Genomic DNA, 10429 nt, shown 5'->3' on the forward strand with positions numbered 1-10429 from the left:
ACATATGTCAAGGGTTGAAAGGGGGGGTCATTTAAAGTGATGAGAGATTTTGACATGTGTCAAGGGTTGGAAGGGAGGTCATTTAAAGGGATAAAAGATTTTGACATGTGTCAAGGGTTAGAAGTGGGGTAATTTAAAGGGAGAGGAGGTTCTGACATATGTCAAGCATTGAAGAGAGGTAATTTAAAGGGAGGGGGTGTTTTGACAGGTGTCAATGGTTGGAGAATGACGAATTTAAATGAAGGGAGTGTTTTGACAGGTGTCAATGGTTGGAGGATGGGTAATTTAAAGAGGATGAGAGATTCTGACATGTGTTATATGTCAATGGTTGGAGGGAGGGATGATTTAAAGGGAGAGAAGATTATGACATGTGTTAATAGTTGAATGCGGGTAATTTAAGTGTTAAATTAGGAATATAATTTAAAGGAAGAGAGTAATTTAAAAATTATATAAAATTAAAAAAAATTAAAAAAAATTAAAAAAATTTAAAAAAAATTAAAAAAATTGATAAAAAATAATAAACAAAATTGATTAAAGAAATAAAACTAAATAAATATAAAAAAAATAAAAAAATAATAAATAAAAATTAATTAAAAATAAAACTAAATAAAAATTAAATAAAATTTAAAAATATAAGTATTAATGAAAAAATAATAAACAAAATTAATTAAAAAATAAAACTAAATAAAATTAAATAAAATTAAAAATATATATAAGTATTAATGAAAAATAATAAATAAAATTGATTAAAAATTTAAAATATATAAACTAAATAAAAATTTTAAAATATATAAGTATGAATGAAAAAAAAATAATTTTAAAAATAAAACTAAATAAAATTTTAAAAATATATAAGTATGAATAAAAAATTTTAAAAAAAATTAATTAAAAATTAAAAATTAAAATTAATTAAAAATTAAAAATTAAAATTAATTAAAAAATAAAAATTAAAAATATATAAGTATGAATTAAAGAAATTAAAAATAAAATTTAAAAATAAAAAAAAAACAAAAAAAAGATAGAGGATAGAATGGTCATTTGCAAGGGGGAAAGAGAGAGAGGAGGGGGGGTGCGCGTGTTGGGGAAAAGCAATTTGCTCTATATATATATATTGCAAAAAAAAAAATTGTACACAACTGAATAACAGATAGTGGAGAGGAAAGGCTTACGATCGAGAATGGAGAAAATGAACTCTTACACCCGCGTCACCTTTGTGTTCAACGTACAGTTTGGGGAATTTTAGTCAATTGTGATGGAAGCTGATGGTGAGGAAGAGGTTAGAGTGAGAGAGAGAGGGGCGAGAAAAATTTAGAATTTGGAAAAATTAACATGTTACTATTTTGAATAAAAAGTGGAAACGAAATAAAAGGAATATTTTTTAAAAAAACAAAAAATCGTATCACGTTTACCCATCGCTCACCATCGTGCATAAAAAGCTCGCGCGCGTGTGAAAGATGATTTTTTTTTTATGTCATATTAAGTTATCATGGTGATATGCAAATTTAAATTGTTTTCTAACCGACTCCAAAGTCTTAAAAAATTATTATGTGTATATTTTAACACTGACAATAATAAAAATAAGAGGTGTCTTATATTAATTGTCGCGTTCAATTATGGGTAATTTCAAGATTCGGCCGGATATTTTTTGGGTCGATTCGCACGATAAATATCTCAAGTCCTGGAAAGGGCCAAGTAGATCCATCGCCGCCTAGGGTTTCTGTTCGCCTCTGCCCTCGGGTTAGGTACGATCCCATGTTTCATCTCCGATTTGTGTTGTTTTCTGATTCATCTTGTTTCTTGCCGTTGTGACTATGAAGAGCTATCTGAGAGCTTTTCTGGAAGGGAGTTATCCCTTCTTCTATTTATGGCGTATTAGGAGGGATTTGTACCAATGCTACGCTATCTTTTAACCAGTAAACTGGTATAATCTGTTGGATCTGAAGTTTACAGTCGAGGTAGGTCTTAGTTTATGCTAGAAATCAGGTTCTTTTCCCCGTAAAATCACAGTTGGAGATCAAATGATCACTGGAAGAATTAGCGAGACAATTTTTTGGTGAACTCTAGAATATGTAAAGGAAATAACAGAGAATAAATTTAGAAAGCGGCAAAGAGAAACAGGTAGAGTACGTTTTAGCTTGTGCTAGAAATCAGCCTTTTTTTTCCGTAAAACAGCAGTTGGAGATCAAATGATTCCTGGAAGAATTAGCGATACAATTTTTTGGCAGTTAGAGACAATGAAGAGCTCCATCCATGACGAGTCCTGGATCTCGTGATGAGGTTGTGCATGTCTGATGGAGTTATGCGTGTTTGATCTCGCGATGAGGAATCAGTGAGAGATAATAATAATAATCATCTTGATCTGGCCATAAAACAAAGAATAAATAATAAAAAGCTGACTATGAGTAAAAGAATTGAAATTTAAAGATATTTAACAAGGCTTTACAAGATATATGCAGATGGTATGCAGCTGACTCATTATATAGCACATCCTTTGGTAGGTAGGGGCATGTTCAATTGCTACAAAATTATTGAAAATATTTATATTTCTATAATTACCAACTTATATTCTATAAAATATATTAGTCCCCATCCAATTCATGTGTCCACATAGGAAAACAATACTCATAATATTAATTAATATCTAAAGACTTGCAAGACAAGTGATTAAGATCACTCTTTCTGGTGACATGCTTTACATCAACACCTTAATTTAGTTTTTAACTATCACAAGGGTTAGTTTTCTTTGGATAAAATCATTGACAGAGAGTCATCATGAAGTCCTCATGATCCTGAAATTGTTTTTCTCTCTCCGCCATAGACAGTTTACCTAGCATGCATAAGCTGTCCCCTAGCCCACCTATTGGCTAGAATCATCCAAAGGGACTGCATATTGCATATGTGACATAGGCTTTGGTGTAGAATGGTCTCTTTCCAAAAAGCCTTAACATTTAAATTGTTTGGTTTTTAGAATTATTATTATGCTACTAGATTGACAACTTGAATAAGTAGGAGAAAGGTTTTTCAACTTACTGTGATTTGTACTGGGTTAATTGGTAAATATATCCTAATCATTATCATTTTAACAAATCAATTCTAACCTATTGAAAATCTAACAATTCTATTTCTATCCCACCGTGAAGTTTACCATCTGTATACTAGTGATATTGATATGATATCTTAAGATATGATAAAAATTTATCAGACTCAATTGTCATATTGTCAATGGCATGATTTTTTTTTTCTTTTTCATTTGATTGATATTATATTTTGTACATCTTTAACTAAATATGACGCAAATAAGTAACATTTTATTAAAATAAAATATCTAGGTGTCACTGATTATATGAAATTGATTTACAATGATTTTATATCAATATTTAATGGTAGTTGGATGACAAACTTACTGGAGGAATGGAATTATGAGATATTTAAATAGGTTGAAATAGATTTGTTAGAATTGAAAGGTAGGACTAGATTTGTTGATAGCGGTAAAGGTTACAATCAATTTAGCAGTCAACTCATCTTTTTGTGTATTCTTATTCTGTCTAATTTTCTTTCTTTTTTTTTAAATTTTTTTAATGGTTACATGGCAAATTTTGATTGTATTTATTCAATCCGGCCATTCAGTTGACATTGAGATTTTGTGATTGTTCAATTCAAATATTACAAACCTGTTCATTGCAAGTGACTAATTTGTCTTTAAGTTTTTCAATGAATGATTTACTATTGTGTGACAGCTCCTCCATATGTAAGAGATGCTTACTCTGCTGCATGATTTTTGTTGATTAATTTAGTTTCAGTTGAAGGTAATTTTTGTATACTGTCTCTAAATTCATAAAGATCATGCCTTGCAATTAAAGCTTGTCACATTGATGAAGTATAATTTGCATTTATAATTCCAAGCTTCAAGTAAGTGAGTCAATGGATTTTGATTCAACTTATATGAAGGGGAGTTTTGGCGCAACGGTAAAGTTGATGCTTTGTGACCAAAGAAACAACCTCTTGCAAAAAGCAAGGTAAGGCTCCGTACAATGGATCCTTCTCCGGGACCCCGCATAGCGGGAGCTTCGTGCACCGGACTGCCCTTTATCTGAATACTCAGATGTATCTGCTGTATTGCCCATCCTTATCCAATCATTGTTTGATTTAAATTGGTGTCCTTTTTTCCTGATTGTAGCTGTCTTGTTTTTGACCTTGCATGTTTGTTTAACCCCACAGCTCAACTGATTGAAAATGTCAGAAGCAGATGAATATCGCTGCTTTGTTGGTAGTCTCTCATGGTCAACTACCGATGGAGGTTTGAAGGATGCATTTAAAAAGTTTGGCCATCTTACTGAGGCAAAGGTGAAAATCTCTCTTTTGTTTGCTTGCTCTTCCTGGAGCACAAAGAAGTTATTTTATATTTCTCAGTAGCCACACTCTCTGTATCATTTTCTTTTTCATATTGATGTTGCTTGAGTTATATATGATAATTCTAGTGCACAAAACTATTGTCATTGCATGTCTAGGATGCATTCATATAGTCTTATCCCATGTACACATTTCATCTTGATATGATAGTCTGCGGTAAAATTTCATTTAATGTTTTTTTTCTTTCCTTCTAACCTGGTGCATTAACTATATGACACTTGATAATAATGATATAAAAATTACAGCAAGGTGGTGTTTTCTTTCACAATGTTATCATTGGATTCTTATCTACTTTTCTGCAAGGGTTGAAAACCCTGAAGCTATTGGTTCTTATGATCTTATAATCTCTGATGAAATGCTTGATACCTGAGGGGTTTACTGTTGTTTTATTTTTTTAATAGTCTGGCATAGTACTTTTATTTGGAGCATGTTAATTAGTTGGATTATTTTCCTACTTGCAGATTGTTCTTGACAAGTTTTCTGGCCGTTCTCGTGGATTTGGCTTTGTTACTTTTGATGACAAAGATTCAATGGAAGAGGCAATTGAAGCCATGAATGGAATGGATCTGGATGGACGCTCAATTACTGTGGAAAGAGCACAACCTCAAGGACCTGGTAGCAAGGACCGTGATTCAGGACGTGACTATGAACGCAATCGTGGTCATGACTATGATAGGGGCCGTGGTAGGGATTTTGGTGGTGGTCGCGGACGAGGTTCAGGTGGTGACTGTTTTAAGTGTGGAAAGCCTGGCCATTTTGCAAGGGAATGCCCTTCAGGTGATGGTGGAAGAGGGGATAGATATAGTGGCAGAGAAGATTCATACGGGGGTAGTCGTGGCAGTAACAATCGATATGGACCTGATCGTAACGGGGATCGGTTCAGTTCTCGCAACAGAGATGGGGGAAGCCGTGGGGGCAGTGGAGGTGACCGTTATAATCGTGAAAGGGCTGGCCCATATGACCGTCCCAATGGAGGTGGTGGCAACAGATACTGATTGTTACTTGTGTTGCAGGTATGATTCTCAACACGTTTTTGTTTTGGAAATTATGCAAAGTAACAACATTTTGTTTATGCAGTATGCAGTGCAAAGCTAGTTTTATAATGTTCCAACTGATTATGGTCGGAGTGGGTCTATGCAACTGGCTTCAGTTATGGTGTTCTACTGTTCTTTACTACTTTGGAATTGTCATTTATGCCACTCTTGCCGCACCTCAGTGCTTGAATATCACTCAGATGTTAATGTTATTTCGACAAGTGCCTTGTTCTTGATGGAAAACTACTGCATTTAGATACATATCTTTGTGCATTTGCCTCTGGTTGGGTAAGATGTGTTGTCATGGCCATGGTCCCATGGATCTTTGGAATGTTGCTAAAAACCTATAGATGCTGTGGGCGAAGCACGCTGCCATGCAACCTCAGCAAGATTTCTGCTTTTTAGCAGGATACACAGTTTTGCGTGTATTGGCAATTGAATGGTCTCACTTAGAAATGGCCAAGTTAACATGAAGTATGTGGTTGGTTTTGCTATTTCGATCCCTGTCCGGTTTGAACTGACCAAAATATGATGGAAAGGAAACCGGGTAATTTCCAATGTTTCTGCCATTTAAACATTTTAGTCAAGTTTGGGAACCTTATTTTAATAACTTTGTTGACCTTGTGGCAGGTTCAACTTGGCCTTGTGGCCATCACCAATGCCATATTGGGTTTCCTATTATCTTCCATTGGTCCCATAACATTTCTCTAGTGTCTCAATTCTCGGTTCTCTTTCAGAGGTTTAAGTGGCTGGCTTGTTCCTGTAGAACATGATCGAGATTCTTTTTGGTCTGACCGTTTTGCTCCTTTGAACGTGATCCGAATCTTTTCTGATCCGATCTCTCACACTTAGACCTACAAATCTTTGCTTCGTGATGGTTGTGGGATGTTTTGGAGTTTTGATTTGTCAAGAGAGATACTCAAGCCCTAATATAATTTGGATGGCTCTCGGCCGCTACTTGATGACATGCTGCGTTAGAATAAACTGAAATTGTTTGTTTCATGCAGTTTAGAATAGTTCGTTACGCATGCAGTATTGTATGTTTTCTTTGAATTGATTTCAATATTGTTTAGCTTATCCGTTGCCGGAAGCAGCAGCTTGGTTTGATGTTCATTATGTGCGATCTTTACGGTTTCACGTTTTTCTGAGTGCTGTTTGAAGTTGTAAATAGTTGTCTTCTGCAATAAGTTTCTAAGCTCAGTTCTTGAAAAGTTTAAATAATCTGTCTTTACATTTTTGATTTCCCTCACGAATAGCAAGGTAGAGTGTCAACTTTCAATTTCTAGTTCCGATTTTCTCAAAAGGGTTTTGGCAAATGATATGCTTTCAGTGGGTGATCTTGTCTTCTCGAAATTTGTCTCAGAAAACCGTCATTCGGAAATTGCTTCTACCATATTTAAGTTATAGCAGGGAATACTTGTCTGATTCTTGCAAGTTTATTGTTTGAATAATTATTTTTTGATAAGTTTTTATTCTATAAGTTATTTCTCCATCAGTTTATTAAGGTATTTTAATGTATTAATCAAGGCTAGAGATTTTGAGAGGTGTGGTGTTGGCTTTTAACTCCTTGTTTATTTAGGAGCACGAAAAAAAATAGAAAGATTTATATGGTGAATTTTTTATTTATTTTGTACAAAAAGATGAACTAATTATTTTTGTCTATTGTTTACATAATAGGTATATGGATTTAATAATTCATTTAGGAATGAGTGATAACGACGTGTCTCTTTAGCTATTAACAGAAGTTGAGTTGTGAATAAGTTTAGTGATCGGTTCTTTAGCTATTAACAGAAGTTGAGTTGTGAATAAGTTTAGTGATCGGTTCTTTAGCTATTAACAGAAGTTGAGTTGTGAATAAGTTTAGTGATCGGTTCTTTAGCTATTAACAGAAGTTGAGTTGTGAACTCGTCTCTTTAGCTATTAACAGAAGTTGAGTTGTGAATAAGTTTAGTGATCGGTTCGATAAGAGTTTAAAAAGCTTGTTAAATTAAATAAATATGAATGTATATATGTTTAATTTGTTAATATTCGTGAATAATATTTATAAAATATATTTATTAATATTTTTTTGAAATAAATAATAAAATAAAATAAATATGTTTAAATTATCAAGTTCAATAATTAATCAAACAATTAAAAATTTTAAACAACCAAACAAATTTGAATTGAGAATTCGATAATATTTAATGAATCAAGCTCGAAATAAATTTAAGTTAAGCTTGAATTGAGAGCTTGATAACATCTAAACGAATCAAGTTCAAGTCAAGTTTCAAATAAATTCAAATTCATAAAAAATAAATCAAGTCAAGTTTGAACAATCATTTTAAAAATTTGGTTCATTTTAAATTCGGTTCAACTCGATTATTTTATTAAATAAATTTGAATATCTCAAAATTTGGCTTGACTCGGTTCATTTACAGTCCTAAGTAGAAGGCTTTGCTTTGTCAACGTAAGGCCCCGAAGATGATGTCGGGGCAACTTCCTTCCTTGATTAAGAGATCGTCCTTATATCTAGAAAGTTTTTATCGTATCTGTCTTTAATCTTTGTCCTTTTTGGCTTAGCTTGAGATGCCCCCATCTAGTAGTTCTTTGGAGATCTGCTGGATATTCGATGTCACTGTATAATATTGGGGTTTGATCATAAAGTGTCTTTGAAAATTAAAAGAAATTTTATAAAATGATGATTAAATCTATTATATTATATTGAGAATATGAGAGTTAAAGTGAATATGTGGATATACGGAAATGGACAAGATTAAGAGTGAGTAAAAGTTTGATTAAATTGAATTAATCGATTAAATCAATTGAAATTAAAAGTTTGGTTTGATTAATTCATAAATTTATTTTTTTAAAAAAAATATTGGTCATATCAGTTTAATTGATTTAGTTTTAATTTTAACCATTAAAATTTGGTTAAATCGATTAAACTGATATATTATCAGTGAACTAAACTAGAACTTAACTTTTAAACTAAACTGGTAAATCCTAAATCCATTTGCTCCTCACCTCTCGCTAACGTTGTGGCTTCCATCCTGTTGCGACTTCGCATCACACTGCAACTCCCATTTGTGTTGTCCTCTGTTGGCCCTCCCCTCCTCCTATCACACAGTCACTCTACAAATTTGTCGATCATCCCCTCCTCCCGTCACTCTCACCATCGGTGAGACCTTTCATCCTCATGCCTCGACCAATGAAGTAGCTCAGAGACTTAGGTGACATTCAATCCTCCTTGTTGGGCTCTCCATCCTTACCTCCTACGTTATCTTTCAATTTTAGGTCACATCCATTTGCAATCGAAGAGATTTATCAAATATGAAGGTTGATAGTAGTTATTCAGTACCATAATCTGATATCAATCCTTCAATCTCAGTGGGAACAAAGAAAGCTATAGATTCTAAAGGAAAGACAATCAAGCAAAAAGCAATAAAACCAAAAAGTAAAGTATGAGATAATTTCATAAAGTTTAATAATGATGAATCAAAGATTAAAACCAAATGCAAAAATTGTGATAAAGATTTTATTTTTTGTGATCCTTACAAAAATGGAACAATGAGCTTGAGATATGATATTACCTCTAGTAAAAAATACCCTCATGTTGTTCAAACGACTCAAGCATAACTAAGTTTGAACTAGGTTCAAGAGAGGGTGAAGTGTGTTTGACTTCTTGGAAATTTGATCAAGATGCAGTTAGAAAAGCATTAGCTAGAAAGATTACAATGGATAAACTCTCTTTCAAATTTGTAAAAAGAGAAGGATTTAAAGCATTCATGGTCATGATATGTCCAATGTTTTGAATTCCTTACACTATTTCGAAAACCTGAGGACTCAACCGTATGGATATGTAAATTACAAGATTTCTATTCCTAGCAGGAAAAAGAGGAAAACAGATATTCAATTTAAAGTGAGTAAACGGAATTTCATATTCGATCTTATAGATACATGTAGAATTATGTGGAAAGTCATATTTGATGAAAGTCGTATGTACGACTTGGAGGGAGATCTTTCATATCTTTCGAGATCCACCCTACAATATGGGGTCAAAAGGCCAAAATAAGTAATTCGTTTTTAGCCCTTATAAAAATAAAATTGATTCTTGGACCTCTTTCACACCCATGTCACGTTGAGGTATTGTAGAAGAAAAAATTATAAAATCCGATCCAATTTATCGTAATCGATTAGTTAACATGTTGCACATGATTGTATTGGATTATATACATTTGAAAGAGAAAAATTGAAAAGTTTGTTGCATGATTGAATAAAAAGAGTTTCTTTGACCACTGGTATATGAATTTATCGATACAAATTGAAATTTACAGAAAAAGATTCTTAATTTTTGTCTAATTACAAGTTATAAAGGTAAGGCAATTAGTTTATTCGTTGAAAATTGCTTGAAGGATTGAGAAATCAATAGAATTTTTACTATTACAGTCAATAATATTGTTCAAATGATGTTGCTATCAATAGTTTTAGAAAAAAAGATGATTAATTAAGATTCTACTATTTTGAAGGGAGAATATGTCCATATGAGATGTGTAGCTCATATAATCAATTTGATTGTTACTGATTGCTAAAAGATATAAATCAATTTGTGAGGGTTAGGAATGTAATTAAATATGGTAAGCAATCTTCTTCTAGATTAAGCAAGTTCAAAGAATGGGTAGAGATTGAAAAAATTGAAAGCAAGAATTCATTATATTTGAATGTACCGATTAGATGGAACTCAACTTTCTTGATGTTGAATACCGTTCAAAAATTTGAAAGAATTTTTGATAGATTTGATGAATACGATTCATGTTTTAAATTATATCTTCAATATATAGATTGACATGTTGTTTTGAATGAAAATGGATAGATGATACTTAAATCAAATGGTAAATCTAAAAGAGAATTGAAGACTTTTGATGGGAAGCCAACAAGTGTAGATTGGAATAATATTAGACTTTTTGCATCGCTTCAGTAAGTTTTTTATGATCTAACATTAAAAG

General features: G+C 32.5%; 1 protein-coding gene across 2 annotated transcripts; it reads left to right on the forward strand.

The window, feature by feature from the left end:
- The first annotated feature begins 1606 nt into the window (after positions 1 to 1606).
- LOC122041866 (glycine-rich RNA-binding protein RZ1A-like) lies at positions 1607 to 5705 on the forward strand. Of its 2 annotated transcripts, XM_042601723.1 has the most exons (5): positions 1665 to 1742; positions 3738 to 3806; positions 4219 to 4344; positions 4872 to 5423; positions 5488 to 5705. In XM_042601723.1, the coding sequence occupies exons 3-4, from the start codon at positions 4234 to 4236 to the stop codon at positions 5403 to 5405; spliced, it is 645 nt and encodes a 214-aa protein (XP_042457657.1). In that variant the 5' UTR covers positions 1665 to 1742; positions 3738 to 3806; positions 4219 to 4233; the 3' UTR covers positions 5406 to 5423; positions 5488 to 5705. The 2 variants fall into 2 exon arrangements, with proteins under 2 accessions (XP_042457655.1, XP_042457657.1); XM_042601721.1 differs by lacking the exon at positions 3738 to 3806 and having other exon boundaries at positions 1607 to 1742.
- Positions 5706 to 10429: the final 4724 nt, after the last annotated feature.

The sequence above is a fragment of the Zingiber officinale genome, chromosome 2A (assembly GCF_018446385.1).
Source record: "Zingiber officinale cultivar Zhangliang chromosome 2A, Zo_v1.1, whole genome shotgun sequence".
Lineage (NCBI taxonomy): Eukaryota > Viridiplantae > Streptophyta > Magnoliopsida > Zingiberales > Zingiberaceae > Zingiber > Zingiber officinale.

Excerpts from the sequence above, each read along its gene's own strand:
- LOC122041866 (XM_042601721.1), top strand. The coding sequence starts at position 4,234 with ATGTCAGAAGCAGATGAATATCGCTGCTTTGTTGGTAGTCTCTCATGG. Across the intron at positions 4,345-4,871 it reads GCCATCTTACTGAGGCAAAG|ATTGTTCTTGACAAGTTTTC; the intron begins GTGAAAATCTCT and ends TCCTACTTGCAG.